Here is an 18,676-nt window from a genome sequence, read left to right on the forward strand (position 1 = left end):
TTAGAAGGGGTGTTCGGGTTTTCTTGCCTATTCAACAAATTCAGTGTATCTGGTGGTCTTTCCCTCTGTTACAAGCCGAGGGTTTAATAAAATAGCGAACAGTGACGCAGACTCCAGCGTATTCGGAATATGGCAGTGCTGCTCAGCAGCTGCTTGCCCAAAGGCCTTGTGCAATTCCGGAACCTTTAACCTGTGCTGTATTTTAAAAAGGAAAGTAACGCAGTTTTGTAGAGGTGAAACACTGTATAAATGTTGAACATTTGTACATCGAATCATTAAAGAAACACAGGGAAATACAGAAAAAAGTGTCCTTGGTGGGCCCATGGGACAGACAGGCCGAAGGAGACGCCGGGTTTGATGGACCATGTGAAGGAGGTCAGGATTAAGCCTGAGGAGTCTCCGTGTCCTGCTGCACACACAGCCGTGTGGGAGGCAGGGAACACGGCCCCACGGTGAGGAAAACAGGCTCTGGTAGCCTGGAAGTTAGAGCACCTTTGTGCTGTCTCCAAGCTGCACCAGCTGAGAGCAGTTCCACAGAAAGCTGGGTCTGAACCACCCTGTTCAAAGCCAGCTCCTGCATGGTCTCTGGGCTGCAGCCTGTTCCAGGAGATAGAAGGTATTCTGCAGGAATAACAAATCCAATATTACTAGAGAAAAGAAAGAAAGAAAAGGGTGGTGGTTTTTTTTTTTTCCTTTGTAAACATAAATCTGTTTTGAGTTGATGCAATGAGTCAGCAGTATAAGTTTCCCCACAGAGAAAATTCCACTGTGTTAGGACAAAGCAAGCAGGGCCTCAGCATTCAGAAATAAGGCTCAGCATAAATGAAATCAGCAAATCCCTGCTTGCACTGAAGTTTGGAATCAAACACATTTTTCCAGAAAGACACCGAGCTGGTTCCTAAACTGCTCTGTTGAGCTATACCCAGACTTAGCAGAAGATGCAGACAGGCAGGGAAACAGTCACAAACAGGCAGCACAGGAGATATCAAATGCTTAAAGAATAACCTAAAAACACTATGGAAAAGTACTTTAAAGAGTAACAAAACAGTATATTTTAGCAAGTGCCCTCCTCAATCTAGAAAAACCCATTTTTCCACCAAATATCTTTCAAGCCTTTTTTTTGAAACAGGTTATTAACTGCAACATGACTGCAGAACAGCATAATACTCCTGCTGAAATCACAGAAGCACCAGGAAGTCAAATACACACACACACACACATGCACACACGTGATTCCCCTTTCTCTCCCACCCTTTCCCAAAAAAGAAAACATTCCTTCCTTTTACAACCTGCTGAATCATGTCACAGGCAGGCAGCCCTGGAGCTGGCTCCTGCCTGTGCTGCTTTGTCATCGAGAAGAAAGGAGCACTGTAAGTTACAAAAAAAAAAAAAAAAAAAAAAAAAAAAAAAAAAAAAAGAATCTGCTAAAAGCATATCTTATGTGGGGATTTTCGAGATGTTTGAACTTAGATAAAAGAAATACAGAATGAACACAACAGAGAGATAATCCAGAAGGAAAGCAAAAGGGATGAGTAAAGGAAACTGAAGAAACATGCACAGAGATTTAACTGCTTTGGCAGCTGAGAAGATGGTATTTTTAGACTCTAGAGTGCCAGGGCAGGGAAGGTGAAAGAAAGAGAATGGCAGATACCACATGGCAAACATGACATTGTCAAGGAAAATAATTTTGGTGTGTTCAGGCTTTATTGCAGCAGATCTGCTTTGTCCCACTGACAAACACACAGGAAGTGTGTTGCTCTCTGACTTTGGCAGTACAGTTAAAAAGGCAGAAATCAGGCAGTGTGGTGAGACTGGCAGAGCCTGAATATGCACACCTCAGAGGTGAGAGGCAATGGTCAGTTTATTAGTGCACTAGAACTGTGTGTAATTCTATTTGTGGGAACTTTCTTTTCCTGAGTGTTATCAGACAGAAACGTCATGTGCTTTCCACTGGTATTTTCATAATTCCCTCTAACTTTATCTCCAAAGTGTTCCTCCTTCCTTAATCCCTTCAGGGCATTGCCACATTGCTAGAGTTCTCCTTGCATTTCAAGCACTAGTAGTACATCTTTTCAAACTCATCTCCTCTGGAAAACTGGCAAGAAACGAGTGGAAAATCCAGCAGGTCAGTGTGACAGGAGGGACACCACACTGGCAGAGAGCAGGCAGTCAAGGCAGACAACCAGTGAGAGTACACTGACTTTTGCTCTTTCAAACTTTGAACTGCAGGAGGGGAGGCAAGCTCACATCACTGTACGGAGCAATGTCCATGTGCTCTGGAATGCTTTCCATGGAAAACACATTTTGTTACAAAGACATCTCTGGGGACAATGCTTGAGAGAAGGATGGGAAAAGATGCATGAACATTATCAGAACAGGGGGAGGATAATAATCTTAAAGGGAAATAATGAAGTCCTACCATTTTCAGAGCTAATAAACATGAATGTAAAAAGTGTTATAAATTAATTGTAATACGATGAAGCAGATAAATAAAAGAAAAAAATCAACAGATAAGTAGTAACTGAGCACTCACACATGGATAGAAAGAGACAGGCAGAGAGCACTGAGGTGGAGGAAGACAATCTATCCACCTGATACCGTTTTCACAAGCTGGGAAGTGTCCCTGAGAACAGGAACTTTACAGACAACTTCTGGGAAGCAGAAATTCAGAGTCACCCGAGACAAGATAGTAGGTGCAGGTTTAGTCTGGACATAAGGTAAGGAAATCTTGATGGTTGTACACACCTTTTCTGGCTGTCATAAGCATTGCACCAGTTTGCTGGGAAAAATCTGGCTTCCACCGTGCCCCTTTCTGCCAGTTCTTTCATGGACCTGGTGTAGATTTGCTTGAGAGCGGCCCTCATATATCCCCAGAACTGTGTCCTCCCTGAGGGTCTCACACTTGAGGCATTTGTATCCAAGCATGGTTGCAACATGTGGACTGGAGTTATTCCCTCACTAGGGAAATACAGGTTACCCTTTGGATTTAAACAGATGAAGGCTTGCCAGAAACAGCAAGAGGCTGCCAACACCGTCCTGTCCTTAGGGCATTAGCAACACCCAAAACCTTTTGCAAAGAAGAAAATGCTCGATCCCCACAGCTCCCTGAGAGGCAGGGCACAGAGAGGGGCTTGAGTGTGATTAGCAGCAAGGCCAAAAGAGAGACACTGTGTTAGAACAGAGTCTTTCCACTTTAGCTCACACGTTTCAGATTCACCAGATCAGAGACTGACAATAGCTGCTCTCCCCCAGCTGCTCATGGATCTGTGATAATTCCTCTACGATAACCTCTTGAGTTGGTACCACCTTGCATGGTACCACTGGGGGCTGTCTGGCTCAGGGATTGTGCTTTGTGTGTTTGGAAGCAGTTGTTTGTTTTGAGGAACAACAAAAAAATCCCAAAAACAACAAAAACCAACCAGACCCAAGAAAGCCCCCAAAAAAACCGCAGAAAAACCCTCACAAACTCACAACAAACAAACAAACAGCTCCCCCCATCAAACAAACAAAAATAAACCATTTTTCAGTGGTCAAGTTTCTGAATGTCTTAACTTTCGACAGTTTCATTGGATGTGATTAATGGCAAATGAAATTCCATTCAATCCCAGGGTAAAAGGAAAGTGCTTAATTGGTGTTATTATTATGTAGAGTGAAGAGGGGCAAGATAAGCAAGGAGGAAAGGAAGGAGTGGAAGGAGAAGAAGGAAAGGAAGGAAAAGAAAGGAAAAGGAAGGGAAAAAAAGGAAAGGAAGGAAAGGAAGGGTCTTCTTCTCCCATAACAACATGTGATTGTTACGAGGCACAATGAGGTCCCGTGGCCAGGATTGCCCAGGAGCCCCCAGCCACATCCCACTTGCCCTTTGGCTTCAGGGGACAAGAACTCTTCCAGCCCTGCACAAGAAGCCTGGGATCTGGAGCCAGATGCAACCCTGGGTTAACTGACCTGGCCTCAGCATCGTGCTCCTCCTCAGCTCTCTGCTTTCCCCACCACAACCTCTTAAAAAACAAGCAAAATCATGGAAGAGTTGCTGCATTCCTGACATGCCATATAAACAGCACAAGGCCACCACCTGGAACCCCTCACCCATCCTAATCCCAATTTACTGAAGTCAATAAACAAGGAATTAGCAGCACTTAACTTAGTAACCTCTCCAGACTGGCCACTCTCCCACTTGCAATCATCAGCTGCTGGAGCTGAAGAGCCTGGATAACAGAAAACATACATTTCAGCCATTTTATGTGTCTGTGTCTGTGTCTTTGTCTGTGTCTAAAAAACCCTCACCACTTTCTTCTTCTAAGCAAGACAGAAACCCAGATGTGGTCAGTACCCTGACCACATGCTGTCTTTTGATCCCTATTTTTTATACTTCCCTACTGTTTTCACTTAAATCTTGCGTGCGGTTTTACACTGAGCCTCTTTCTATTACCAGCGTGCCACCTTCCATGTGGCTTCCTCCTGCGTGCTGGTGTGGCTGTGCTGTGGCTGGTGTTGGGCGCCTGCCCCAGCTGAAAGCAAATCAAATAAAAGAAACATGGTTTGATCTCTGCTGGATTAGCAGAATTGGCTTTTTGAGGAGCAACTCAGATGTAGACACGCCTGAACAACTTGAGAAATTGAACCTCTAACATCCAGTGCAACTGCTGATGAAGGCAGGTTGGTGCTGAAATACTCCACTGCCAGAATGGCCCACCCTGCTATGGAGCATCATCTTCTGGTGGATGGCTCCCATGGAAAACTGAGACAACCTATTAAATTGTCATCAAGAGGCCCTGTAAGTTAGAGAGCTCTGTAATGTGCAGGAGGTACTTGCTCCTGAGAAACAACTCCCCCAAGGAAAACCTCTTCCCAGTAACAACTCCTTCCCCATCGTGTGTGAGATGTATGGAGGAGCAAGTGCCCACGGGGAGGGTCACGGCACAGCTGCTCTGTGGCCACGGTGGCTGCCACCAGCCAGCAAGGATTTCCCTGTATCCCTAATAACCACTGGGTCACAGGTTAGAGCTGCAGGTGCTGCAGCTGCTCAAGGGGGGTGCTCCATGCTGGGGGCAGGGTCCACACCTATGCTCACCCCAGGAGGGTTTCAGCAAATGGGAGGGCAAGGCAAGTCTGATGCATATCTATTTTCCAAAGAAAATAATAAGAAAATTGCTTTCTGTCTACACTGTAGTCGCCTGTGCTTTCCTAAGGGCAGCGAAGGAGCTGGACGAGGGAAGTGTAACATGTTGAGTTACAGTCAGCAGGGGGAGAAGCTCCTTCTGCTGTTTCTCCCTGGGGCAGGTCCTGCGAACACCAGCTGTTCCCAACCGCAGCTCCCCGCTGCCTTCTGGTGGCAAAAATGCATTATGGATCTCTCCCGGCCTGGGATTCTCCTCCCAAGCCGGCGCCAAGGCACTTGCACAGGGCGTGTGGTTTGGGGCCCCGTCTCACACCCTTCCTGGACTCGCCTGCCCTCCCGTCCCTGCAGAGCCATACTAAAGTTCTCTTTTCTGCAGAAAAAGGCTCTATTCTGTGCCAGAAAGGAAGCGGATAAACAAACCCTGTGTTTTGAAAGATCCAACTTTTCAGAAATGAGACATGTTTCCAGTGCTTCTCTCCCACACAGGAGCTCCAAGATCCTGACAGCCCTTTGTCAACATCCCCAGAAAGTGCAGGCACCTCCGAGGCTCCGGATGCCCAGGTTTAGCTGGTCAGAAATGGTGAACGGATTTCCATTCCTGGTTGCTGGGAGCAAACCAGCCAGCAGTGAAGGGATTATAGGATTTGCTGCTGCTTGTATTTGTGATAGACATCTCCTAGGAAAGGATTAGCTGCGGGGTCCGGAGGTGGTCCCGGCCTGCCTGGCCTCTGAAGCCCAGCAGGAACAAAGAGTGTGCTAAGGACTTTGTCACTGCCTGAGTGCCCGGCTGCCAAGCTGTGCTGTGCCCAGGGCCAGCAGTGAGTGGCACAGATGTGGCAGCATGATGAGGAGAAGGACCATGGCAAGCCCCTGCTTCCAGCCCACTGCATGGGGCTGTGTGCGGTGGAAGTGACCTTGGCAGATCCAACCTGGTGTTCCTCCAGAATTTTCTGTGGGAATATGCTGTGTTTTCTTGCATTGCTGTGGCTGGCAAAACCAAAATAACATTACAGTCAGGTGTGCATTCCCTCCCTTGGTTACAGAGGAAAATTTACTGTCTCACTTTTTGTCAGTCTGAATTCTAATCCAAAAATTGTCTAGAGATGAGCAAAAAGTCTGCACTGTGGAGATGTACTGGAAGTTTATTTTATGGGAGTGTCTATGTTTTTATTGTATCTCACCCGGGAGGCCCTTGAAGTATAGGGTGAATCTGAGATACAGACTGTGGTGTCATTATCTTTGTAGACAACTGGAAACCCTTTGGGTGGGAAGCCAAGGCTGTCCACATCATCAGCAATCACCCTGAGAACCCTGCAGCCCTACCCCACACCAGAGGGCTCTGCTTTGGAGCTGCTTGTTCATGCCAAAGGAGAGACAAGGGCTCTGATGAGTGTATTAACACCAAACATTTCTGCCCATTCCAACTCATTCCAAGGCAATAGCAGAGCTTGTCCTAAACTACCGAGTTTTAGCCTTGCTGCCACTGCTGTTTAGTTATGGGGGAATGAAAGAAAATGATCCTTAGTGCTATTTCAGAAATCAAAACACCTTTTTTTAAAAGCAGATATTGGCAAGTGCATGTCAACCAAAGAAGACAATAAGTGGGAATCTGGGATCCACAGGGTTTTTTTCCAGTTCAGAGTAAGGAGAGTGACAGCACAGACCTTAGGGTGTGATGTTCTTGCTGTTCTTTACTGTCCTGATCTTAACTTCACCCCAGTCTTCAGTGCAGCTGACTGGAAAGCTATAGATTGTTAAAACCCCCAAAACATGGCCATTGTAACACTGGTTCTAGGAAAATGGTGAGTCGGAGGTTATGCAGCAGCACTGTGGCTGTGTGCAAGTGCAACAAGCAGTGCAGTATTCTCTGCAGTTAGGAGGTGCAGGAATCCAAGGGAATGCAGAGGTGGGGATTTATTTCAGAACTGGCTGGCTATTAAAGCAAGCAGAACTTGGGGATGAGAGGTTTCCCTTGCTACTTGGACAGCTAGGGAAATGAAGGTGGTTTAGTCAGTCACAGAAAATGCTTGGGGCAAGAGGGAAAGGAATGGTTGAGGTTACACAAATGAAACACGACAACCTTTGCTTTCATTTTCAAGTCAAATAGCTCAGAATTAGATCTTATCACTCAGGACTTGAATGAATCATGGGGCAAGTATTTTAACTGAAAGAAATAGATCAAATTATAAAGGCAAGCTGCTACCAAGTTCAATGCAAACTCAAAAGAATGAGGAAGAATGAAGAGAGAGATCTGATTAATAGAAATATCATCTGCACCTTAGGGAATGTTGGTGTTCTCAAACACAAATTCCAAAGTCAAGAATATGGTGCTCTACTTTTCTGTCAAGGACTGAAGAGTCTGTCAAGACACTGGGTAAGAGCTTGAGTTCTTTCAGAGTGGGCTAAGTCCCCCAAGATGAAGAGGCTGAGCTGAGCTGCCCCCTCATTTGACTTTGTAGAAAGAGTGGGTTATAACTATCGGGTGCATATCAAATAAGCTCACTATTTTGATTTTACATTTCCAGTTAATTTCTTTCATTGATTCTAAATGTCTCTCCCATTAGACGCTCTTTTTTGTAAGTTCATATATGTGGAACAGGAATCAGTCACTGACTTACTTTGTAGAAGCTCAACATTCTCTTCATTATTTTGGGTTGTTTTAATCTAAGACTTTGTCCTGGGAATGGGTACATTTTTAATTTGTCTATCAACTCAGTGACAAGGGCCTTTTCTTTAGTTCTGCTAGAAAAGCCCCATCCAAGGTAAAAGTGATCTGAGCTGTGAGCTTCCTGCAGTTCTAGACAGACTTTTGTTAGAGGATGTTTTCTGATACCTTTTTACAAGGCAGCAAAAAGAATCAGAAACCCTTGTCCTTTATGAATATACAGATGTAAATCAGGCAAACTCAAAAATTCCCAAATTAAATTTGACATTGAATTTGTTTCTAATTGTTTAGTAATTTATTTTAACTGATTACAAGCCAGGGTCTGCTTTTGAGCTCTTCATAGATTTTTAAATATATATTAAAATCTGTATATATATAAACAAAATCTATATGTAATAAAAATATACATAATTAAAAAATCTACCTGTATGAGTCTGGTTAAGAAACCCTGTATTAAGGATGAAAAAGATCACTGGTACAATAAATGATTAATTCTGAAAGTGTTGATCATTTGAGGACTTTGGGAGTAATTTTAACAAATTTTCACAGGAGTAAAAAAAGTGTTCTGCAGATAGTAGCTGACTGTGTTAATCTATTGTAAATATTGAACCTCTGGAAATTATAGGTGGAGATTTTTCTGTTTGCTTTAGTAATAACTTAAACACCTGTCCCTGATGAGTGCTGTACCAACAGACTGGATTAGTTTTGGATCTCTGCAAATGCTGAACAAAAGCACTAAATTGTGATGTAAAACAGTGAATACCAGCCCTCAGGCTTTCAAATAGCACAGCCCAGGCTTCTGTGTGCTGTGCTGAGCCTGCTTTGCCTTCCCAGGCTCTGGGTAAACACTGCTCCAGTCCTGCAGTGCTGGCAGGCAGGGAATGGATGCTGTCCTGCAGACTGAAACTGGCAGCCAGGAGGCATCAAGCACTGACTTGGCACTGAGAATTCTCCTAACAGGAGTGGCCACCATCAGGACGTGTCAAGTTAGGCAGCATCCAGTCCTGTGCAGTATGGAGCAGATAGGTGGATGTGGCAGAAAGGCCACAAGAAATGATGGCCAGTAACCAAACACCCGTCTGCTCCCACATTCACATCTTGCTCCTATGATCTGTAGCTGCTGCTGTCTCCCTTGTGCCAGCAGGAGATGTGGAGGCTGGCTGTGTTTAATTTCTCCTTTGGAGATGGGAGAAGAAACAGAGCCTGTTTGTGTTCCTCTGTTCCCAGTGCTGTGTGACCCAGGCAGCGTCTTCACTCTGTTCCAGTGCACTTGCAGCCTCCCAGCTGAGCAGGGTGTGTGTGCCCCTCGCTGGGGGTGTCCCACCTGCTACCTGGGCTCCATTCCCTGCCCGGGCACTTGGGGCATCTTCTGGGGCCATGACAGTAGATGAGTTCAAAAAACACTCCAAGCAATGGTCTGCTCTCATTCACAGAATTTGATTCATTCTGGAGATATATTTCAAAACTTCTCGCCACTGCTGACATCAATGGAGTTCTACAGAAACATTTGTCAGTTTCCTGCCCTCAGTGTCTTCTGCCCTTGCACAAGTTTGTCCATGGGCCTCTGTGGTCACTGGACACTCCGTGGTCTCACCCTCCGTATTTATCTGGCTGGGCTGTGCCCCACTGTTATGGACAGGGTGACACAGGGCAGGACGCTCAGCAGGACTCAGGTTTGGGTACAGTCCTGCAGCACTAAGCAAGGAGAGAAGAGCATCTCCAGTGAGGACCTACGGCAGATCTCCCTCCAGACCACCTTCTTTCCCTCAACCCCATGTGGGACAGAATTTTGGTGTGAAAAGTCACCAGAAAGCAGAGGGACTAGTGCCTTCCTGATTGCCCCATCTCTGAAGATTAGACTGCACAGCAACACCTCCCCACTTCAGGTAAATTCTCCTGACTTTCCCTGTTTCTGACAAGCCAAGGGTCTCTTCTTTGCAGGAGACCTATTAGGAATTCCAGCCTTTCCCCTGGAAAATGTCTCCTTAGAGCTGTCCCCATTCTTCAATTCCTTGCCCAGCTTTATCTCATAACCAGCTAGGGCCAGCCAGCTTCTGTGTGTGCTGGTCTAAACAAGATGGAAATGCTAAACAGCTATATTTCTTCACCTCTATAATTTAGGAAAAGTGAAGCTGCACTTCATGACCACTCTTCAGCCTTTGATGTATTCTGATGTACCCTGTATACTTGCAATTTTCCCCCCATATCATTATAGGATAATACTAAGTGTATGTTAACATAAGAGCTTCCAAAGATGTCTGAAAGGCTTGCTTGTCCCTCTGCAAAGGGAAATCCTCCCTCTCCCTGACACATGCCCTTATCACTCCAGAGATTTATTCTTCAAGCCAGCCACTTTCTGGCATTGTTCCTTTTTGTTTATTAGCTATTCCTGACTTTCTGTTGGAGGTAGGAAAATTGGCAAAACACATGGAAAAGGCTTTCTTTGTGAGACAATAACACAAGACGAGGCAGGGCAAGAGAGACATTTAATTAATACTTTTAACAGATGTTGGTCATAAATGAAGGGGTATAATTCATTTGCATGTACCCATGCCTTCGGAAGATGAATTAAAGGGAGAGTTTTGGCATTGCTTTTATACTGATGTGCTCTCCAGTCAGACTTAATGTGCGTATGGATAAAGCTCACTAAACTCCATTAGAAGAAAACTTAAAAAAATTCTCCACACTATCCCTAAATAAATGAATATATATATTAATTTATGTGGTTTTTCAAAGACTCGGCTTTCCATCTTGCTTTCTAGAAAATTACTTTTTATGTTTTCCCTGTTTGATCTCTGAAGTGAAGCCCTTCACCTTTACTCAGATGAGAAGTGCTTGGCTGTGGTCCTGCTCCATGCAGAAGGATTCAAGCAGCCCAGAGATTGGTTTGGCCCCTAGAAATTTTGCTATAACTAAATATTTGTGAACATTTTTGTGACTCTTTGATTTGCCATAGATATGTAAATGCCAGGAAAATGGTCTGAAATCAGTCTGGATGAAAGGCTAGGGCACATTTCCAATATACACTGAGTTTGTACTCCAAGAGATGAGTTGTATAATGCCAGTCTGGATGTTGCTGACACAACCAACCACCTGCTCTTTTAGTTTGTGAAAGCAGGACCCTCTGGATAGAGGAAGACATGGTAATTCTTGTCATGCAAAGTTCATATGTTTTTTCCAAAATGCAGAACCGAGAACACATTTCAATGTGCTCAAGAGATCTAATCCAGTTTATGCCTTGCTCTGAGAGTCCTGTTGGGAATCACAGAGCAGAAATTGTTTGCAGCTGTCCCCACTTCCTGGGGACACGTGGCCAGTTTTGCCTTCCTAAGGGGTAAAATAATGAATTCCTTTTTTTCTTGCTGTATTTTTAGCATGTCCTTCCTTAGACAGATGAAAAATCCAAGAATTCTAGGAAAATCCCAACACATGTAGGGGAATGAGAGGTCAGGAGGGCAGGAGTTGTACTTGAACAGACTGAGTTGCTCAGGGCTGAGCTCTCTTTCTTTCTCCCAGACTAGAAAAATCCTTTCTTCTCTGTGAGAAAAAATTCTTTTGAATGAACCCTCCCCTCCTTTTTTCTTTGTGGTTGTTACAAAGACAGTAACTGTTCTCACAACCAGTCCCACAGTCATGGGTTTGGGTACGTAATGGCTAAAAAAGGTTTTGCAGGGAAAGGAAGCACAAGTACAACCTGCATTAGAAAATATTTCCATATTTGTGCAATAGGATTGGAAGAACGAGGCATCTCCATGCTTCACGGCTAAAGGGTGAGTTGCTCATCTGCAAAAAGTTCTCCCTTCCACTGACAGAAAGCTCTTGAGTGGTTGTATGCTCCTGAAATACATTTCCAGGGGATATTACTGAATGTAATGGTGCTGAACTCAGCACTGCTGGCTTCTCCTTGCCCTGCTGGTCTGGGCAAGTAATAGGTGGTGTAAGCCCTATGGATGATGCTTAAAAACCCCTCCAAGGAATTGTGTTGATCATTTTTCTTCCCAAGATTATTTTTAATCCCTATTGTTATTGCAGTCCAGCTCAGAGTATATCCCTACAGTGGAAATTAGGGGGCAGAAAGGATTATTGGCTGCAGGAAAAGGTGGCAGAAGCAACCATGGGCACAGGGAAATGCCTGCAGTGCTGACTCAGTGGGAGGTATTAGGACTTCGGTCTGTGCCCTCTGACCACATTCACACAGCTTACCCTGGAGTGCAGAGCCAGGGAGTGGGAGAGGGGTGCAGCATTTCAGTAGCTCCTGCTCAGCAAATCCACCCTGAGGTGCACCTGGGACTGCAGGACTTGTCTTTGCCTAGAAGGGAACTTGTCTGGGTCAGCCTCGGTGGGTGAGATATTGCAATACGCTGCCATGCATGGGTGCAGATGCTGCCCACCCATGGCAAGTCTGGCACCTGGGGGCATTTGGTGCTGGGACTGGGGTACTTGTGCCTGTTCCTTGTAAGCACTGAGGGAGAATGGAAAATAAATGAGTTCTGATGGTGAAAAATGGGGACAAAAAAAAGGTTGTGCTCTTCAGGAGTTTAAAAACAGCTTGAAAAATGATGCTATGGAGGAGGGAGGAGGAGGAGGGAGACATCTGTGCTTGTTTATTCATTAATATTTCTATTGGTCTTTATTATATTTAGATCATGCTAGATGATGACAGAAAACTATGCAAGAAATGTTTTGTGTTTAGTGATGATCTGAAGAGCAGGAATGCTCTGTGCAGCTCCTCCTGGCCCAGATTCCATGCACACATTTGACACTGTTGATACAGCTCACAGTGCACTGTCATCTGATGGAGGTGTAAACTCAGTTTTCTGCTCAGTTGTTTTCTTTATTTTATTTCACTAGCAGGCTGTTATCAGACAGGAGCAAAGGGAAATCAAACATAATTAAGCACTGCAAGACCTCTGCCCTTCTTGAGATGACACAGGGGAGTTCTAAATTTCATTGACAACTAAATAGACACAATGTTCCTCGTATTTCTAAACAGTCACTGCACTGAAAAAGGTTCAATTCTGAAATAAAGGAATTAATCTTAGAGCTGGTGTTTGAAAAACAATGGGGTGTGTATTTGATATTTGGAAAAACACCAAGCTGGGACATTGTTATAGCCATTTTGGGTGTCTTTATAGCTTAGAGAGGCAGAAAACCAGAACCAGCATAGTGCTTCTTAGAAAGCCTATCAAAGGCATCAGGTGTACAATGTCATTTCTGTAAACTGCTTTAATATAACTTTCTATAACAGTTGTGTTCAACGATAATTTTGTCTTAACCTGCTTTCCTTTTTCCCTGGTCTGATGGGAGAATTAATTGAATGAAGAGAGAGGAAGGAAACAAAGCTGGTGGTCTCAGCAGCTTCTGCCTGTGCTAGCTGTGGTGCTGTTAGATGAGAGCTAGATAAATGAGTCTCTTCTGACATGTGAAAATGTAATTTTCTTTGTGCTGTGTCCTGATGAATTCTGCAGGTTTTTCCCCCACAAAGAACTCACTCTGGTGTTTATAAGAGTTCATTGGACTGAGGATTGATCAGAAGCCTTAAATGCACAGGCAGCATTCTGCAGAACCCATCCCCAGATAAAATATCAGTGTGCAGAACAGATCTAGAAACCTTTTATACTTTATCACATCCTCTCTTACCCTCTCAGAGTGTTTTTCACGCAGGGTCTCAGTGTTGTGGCCATAAGTCATTCTCTGTGCCCAGCACATGCTATCCAGAGTCTGTGTAGGATTATGTACACAGGGATATGTACCTTGGAATGCTGCCCATGCCCTGGTGTGACACAACAGCCCAAGCAGAGCTTTGGTTTCTCCAGCAACATCAGCAAAGGGGATGTGCCCTGGCCTAAAGCAGAAGCCCTGGAGGGAGTGGATCAGTGGACTGTTGACTGTTAGTGGGCTATTGTCCATCCATTCAGCTCCCAGTTCCCTTATCTCTCACATTTGTCTCTCTACTGGCTTTTCCTACTTCCTCTTAACTCTGTTCCTGGAAAAGGGTGGGGTGGGAAGAGAAGTGTTCCATGAAAACTATCTCCACTAATTTCCATTTCCACAGTGCATATGCTAACAGCAGTCCTGGGTGTTGTCAATACCAGACTAAATCTTTGCTTTGTTCAGTTAGAACAAACGTGGGCTTCCAGATACCATCCCAAACTGCCACATCAGCAAGGACTGAACCTGGCCAGAGGATCAAGAAATAAGATTTTCTAGGTTCTGGAAAAGTCAGTATGTTGGATCAGATTCATTGGCTGGCTGCTGTGACAGTCCTGGGAGTCCTGGAGCAAGGTAGGGACCATTGGATGAGTGAATTAAAGTACTGGCTGGACTCAGTCTATTATAACTCCACTGATTTTCTTTTGCTTTTATTTTTAATGTCTCCTGTTGCACTGGCACTTCACTGCTTTTCAGATCATGAACTGATATCTTGTTTGTGTTCTGGAAAGCATTCAACCAAATGAGTGCATGAGAAGCCCTTTCTCTGAACTGACCTACCCCCTCCATTCAGAATTTTTTTGGTAGGTCTTCCCCTCTGCAAACATGTAGAATTTCCCTCTTTGGGCTTGCAGCAGCTCCTGAAGTGCATGTAGATGTGAGCATACAATTATTTCTTCTGTGTGAAAAGGTGGAAGTATGGGCTGTGGTGGGTCACATGGAACATCTCCCAGCCATGGGTCCACATTGCATGACAATTTAATTCAGTGTCTGGTTGGCTTATCTGTGGCATCAGTTCCATCCCTACACAGATATCAGAATTTAGAAGAGGCAAAAATGAAAATAATGACAAAGCCTTGAAATTGTCAGTAATAAAGTACATCTAAACTGTGTAACAATTTTACCATCTGCTGATTATACAAGAAAGCAGATTAACACTGGTAGTACATGATTGTATATTCCTTGCTTTACTGTAGCTCTGGGTCATTCCTTTTCCTTATCTAAAAGGTACCTGGGATTTTGTTCTAACTTTCTGTGCTGTGTGGGGTTGTGGGTTTAAGAGGAGATTGCAAAAGTTTTTCCCCAGCCTCAGGCCAGCTCCTGACTCCACCCTGTCCAGCCATAGGACTGACTGCTGCTACTTTTCTCTCTTTTGCTGCAGCCTACTTCATACTGCAGGTGATCTATGCTAGGAGGTTGTTTGGCATTTCACCTCCAAAGACCTCAGGCCCTCCTGAATTTGAAAGGATCTTTCGAGCACAGTAAGAAACTCCTCTTACTTGATGTTTGTCAGATCTCATGTAACCATGCTGCTTTTCCTCTGCTTTGCTATTCCTTTCCTGGAACTGTAATCAAGCAATTAACTCCCTTGAGGTTAATCAATGGGTTGAAGAGTCAACATCAGGATTGGGTTGGCTTTTGAGTCCTAAACCTGCCATTAACTGCTGATACAAACTACACGGGAATCTCTGCTGTACAGTGAAGGGCTCTTAAAGACATAACCTTTGATGACTGAGACTTAGACTAGTTTTATCCAAGTGGTACCAAACTTCAGGTAACTTCAGCCCTGCTCTGAATCTCACTCACTGGGAAGGACAAGTTCCCAGAGAGAGCTCAGCTGGTGCTGGGATGAGGATAACCCAGCATGTCTGTTGTGACTTCTGCACTAGGGCTGCAGTGGGGAGGGAGGAGCTTTGGTGTAGCTGCCCGCTAGGAAATAAATTAACTGAGTAGCTTGAGCTGGATCCCCTCAGCCATCTCCTTCTTTGCTCCTTCACTAGCCTAGACAGCTTCATCCATCATCTTTTGGTGCCTTTGGGAGGAGAGGGCATGGCATACAAACAATCCCAACAGTTATGTGCTCCCTCCAGTTCCTGCACAAAGCCAGGCTGCTCTGGCCTTGTGTACTTGAGGGACAGACCTTCCCTACAGCTTGGGGCTTTGGGGCATTGACAGCAGGGTTTGAGCTGCAGCACTTGGGAAGCAATGGTGGAAGTGGTTCATTTCTGTGCAGTCTGGCCTGCCTTACTTAATTTCTTGTAACCTGGAGGCCCTGTTCTTTACATTGTTTAATTTCTCTGAATAAATCTGGGACAGGAACTGGAGCCTGGAGCCTTTTTATGACAACATTAGTTCTAAAAAGCAAAAGCCTTGAGTGTCTGGAAACTGCTAGGGGAGGTAAAAGAAGAAGTGCTTCCTTCCTTTCCCTAATTTATGACTTTTCTCTTTCCTGCCAGGGTGAACTCCTCTGAGTATTTTCCCATCTTCCTGGCACTTCTGTGGCAGGCCGGACTCTTCTTTCATCAAGGTGAGAATATCCTATTACCTGTTTTGTCATTGGATCTGTTCCCCTGCCTGCTGCCTCAGTCCTCAGGTCCTGCTTGACCTTCTGAACAACAAATTAAACAGTAATTCTGTCTCTGGTGGGAGGGTAGAGCCAGATGACACAGAGTGTTTATTCCTTAACTTTGGGCTACCTCCTTGGTTCCAAGTAGCTCTGAAAAGCCTTTGGAGATGGTCACTGTGATCTCTCCTAAACACAGGTCTGGCTGCAGCCTTGGGTCTCCTCTATCTCTACGCCCGCTACTGCTACTTTATGGGATACAAGGCATCATCCTCAGAAAGGTAAACACACTCACACTCACTCTTGCATGCTCTTACACACAGCTACACACTCTTGCACAGTCTTATACACATACTCTTGCAGAGTCTTACATGTTCTCTCACACACACAGACACACACAGTTACAGTTACACACACAGTTACACACTCATGGTTACACACACTCACAGTTACATGCACACACAAACTCACAGTTACACACACACACAGAGTTACACACATAGTTACACACTTACACACACACACAACCCCTGGGAAGTTGTTTTTGGAAACATAATGTACTTTGGGAAAGATCAGGACTCTTGAGTGCTCTGGGGCTCCTGCATGACTCAGCCTTGTCTCCGAGCCATAATTTGAACATGGGTACAGAGCTGGGGCAGCAGCACAGATACTGGGCAAGGCTGGAGCTGCCCCAAGCCCTTTTGGATGTGTGTGTTTGCTCCCTTGAGGTGGAAGCAGGGCATGGGACTACACGCAGGGGGCAGGGGACAGCCAGGGACTGCCTTTCAACCCAATTCTGCAGGGAGGAAGGGGCTGTTCCCAGGCAGGAAGCTCGGTGTCAGCAGCTGCCTCTCTCCCACCAGAGTCGCCCCGATATACTTCAGCGCTGGAGTTCTCTGGATTCTCATTGCAGTGTCAGCCCTGGGCATCCTGCATTTCTTCCTCTCTCACTATGTGGGGCTGAACATCTTACAGCGTCTCACAGCATGACCCACTCCCCTGTGCTTCATCACTGTCCTCATCTCCGAGTCCTGCTCCCTCCTGCCCACATTAAAAGACTGGCTGCAACTCAGTAGCCCTCAATGAGAAATCCACCCTCACCCGAGCTTCTAACACCTCCTTCCTCACTACCAGCGCTGGCAGGAGCTGCTGAGAAGTTTAGGAGGTACTTTTCCCTGCACTTTGTGTGCCAAGTGCTCCACATCTGGCGGCTCCACCATGACTGATGCGGAAACAACAACCCCAAACAAGGACATATAAAAGCAAACTCTTCTCAGTCTGAGTTTCCCAGTGAGTTGCCAAAGGGAAGTGCCAAGTGTTTCCCATTATGCAACAGCTCTGCCCTCAGCCCAGGCACAGATTCATGCCAGCTTTCCAAGCCCACACCTAAGGAAGGCATTTGTTTGGAACTAGATGTGGGCTGAGACATAACAAAAGAGGTGAGGGATAAACTGAAGTAGCCACCAACAAGCTGTGCAAAAGTCTTTTGGTGCCCTCATGCTGGTCATCAGCCACTGCTGTAAATCTGAGTGTGCAAACTCATCACCACTGCTGCATGTGCCACTTCAAACTCAGCCCAGTGACAACAGGCTTAAATAAAAGGTCGCTAAACTTGCTGTGCTGGGTGTCTCTTTGTGAGTCTGCAGCTAGCAGAGAACAGAAACTTGAGTGTGTGTGTGTGCAAGGTGGCTGCCTTTGTTTCCCTGACGTGCAATCCAACAAAGCCTGCAACCCTGTGTTCCATGGGAGGAGAGCTCTGAGGAGGGAAAAGCTGATTTTTGGAGATGTTGAGCTCAACATCTCCAAAGATTTGGTACTGATTGGGTACTGAACCACTCAGCACTGAAAAATGTTTTTCCCAGGGCTCAGGTCCCTCCTGCATCAGGAGGGGCTGAATTTTCATGAGTCCAGTATGCACAATACGGATGCTTTTGCCCACTGGTGCCCTCATGTTAGTGCCACAGGAAATGCCAGCAGTGCTCCATGTGTCATCATGGGGAAATTCACACCAAATCCAGAGAGTGAAAATAATTGCGTGAGCATGATGCCAGTCCAACCACATTGTAAAGCCCACTGCTGTCCCCTCCTTTTCCCAGCAGTAGGCATATCTGGACTGTAAGGACAACAGGCAGGGACTTTTTGGAGGAAATTATTAATTTTTCACATTGTTTCTTTTCCTTCCATGCATTTTAAATTGGTTTCCCCAGCAAAGTCCCCAGTCGATTTCCCTTTCAGGCTCTCCTGCCTTGGAGTCGTGCTGCTGCATTGAAACTGGCAAATGCTGCAGGGTAAGGCTTAAAGCCAAACAAAAATAACTGTATGACACTTGTCTCTGCAAAGCTTTCAGTGTAGAAGGACCTCGTCTTCATCAAAATCCTCAGGTGTCACAGCAAGATAAACAATAACTTTTTCTCCTGGCATCTTTAGTGACATATTTCAGAAAAGTCTGAGCATAGTTTAACCCTGGCTGTGCCTTAGCAAGGTCAGGGAGGAACAGATTTCACAGTGAGATTTCACTTATCCTTTGCATTAAGAGGTCCTACCATCCAATGAAGTTGTTCCCCAGTCCTCACCTTTTTACCAGTCACCTCCCAGAGAGTTAATGCAGAAGGACCAGCCC

At 45.2% G+C, this 18,676-nt stretch overlaps 1 protein-coding gene and 1 long non-coding RNA gene across 2 annotated transcripts; one reads left to right on the top strand and one right to left on the bottom strand.

Annotated features, from left to right (window-relative positions):
• Nucleotides 1-223: 223 nt before the first annotated feature.
• On the bottom strand, nucleotides 224-2,943 carry LOC110482762 (uncharacterized). Its single transcript, XR_002467451.2, has 2 exons — nucleotides 2,746-2,943; nucleotides 224-621 (listed from the first exon to the last, which is right to left on the bottom strand). It is a non-coding gene; the product is annotated as an uncharacterized LOC110482762 (long non-coding RNA).
• Nucleotides 2,944-11,420: 8,477 nt separating this feature from the next.
• On the top strand, nucleotides 11,421-17,134 carry LOC110482719 (leukotriene C4 synthase). The gene is made up of 6 exons (XM_021552177.2): nucleotides 11,421-11,551; nucleotides 13,899-14,066; nucleotides 14,875-14,974; nucleotides 15,950-16,020; nucleotides 16,256-16,337; nucleotides 16,920-17,134. Exons 2-6 carry the CDS (start codon nucleotides 14,009-14,011, stop codon nucleotides 17,044-17,046), a joined length of 438 nt encoding a protein of 145 aa, XP_021407852.2. The 5' UTR covers nucleotides 11,421-11,551; nucleotides 13,899-14,008; the 3' UTR covers nucleotides 17,047-17,134.
• Nucleotides 17,135-18,676: the final 1,542 nt, after the last annotated feature.

This window comes from Lonchura striata, chromosome 15, assembly GCF_046129695.1.
Source record: "Lonchura striata isolate bLonStr1 chromosome 15, bLonStr1.mat, whole genome shotgun sequence".
Lineage (NCBI taxonomy): Eukaryota > Metazoa > Chordata > Aves > Passeriformes > Estrildidae > Lonchura > Lonchura striata.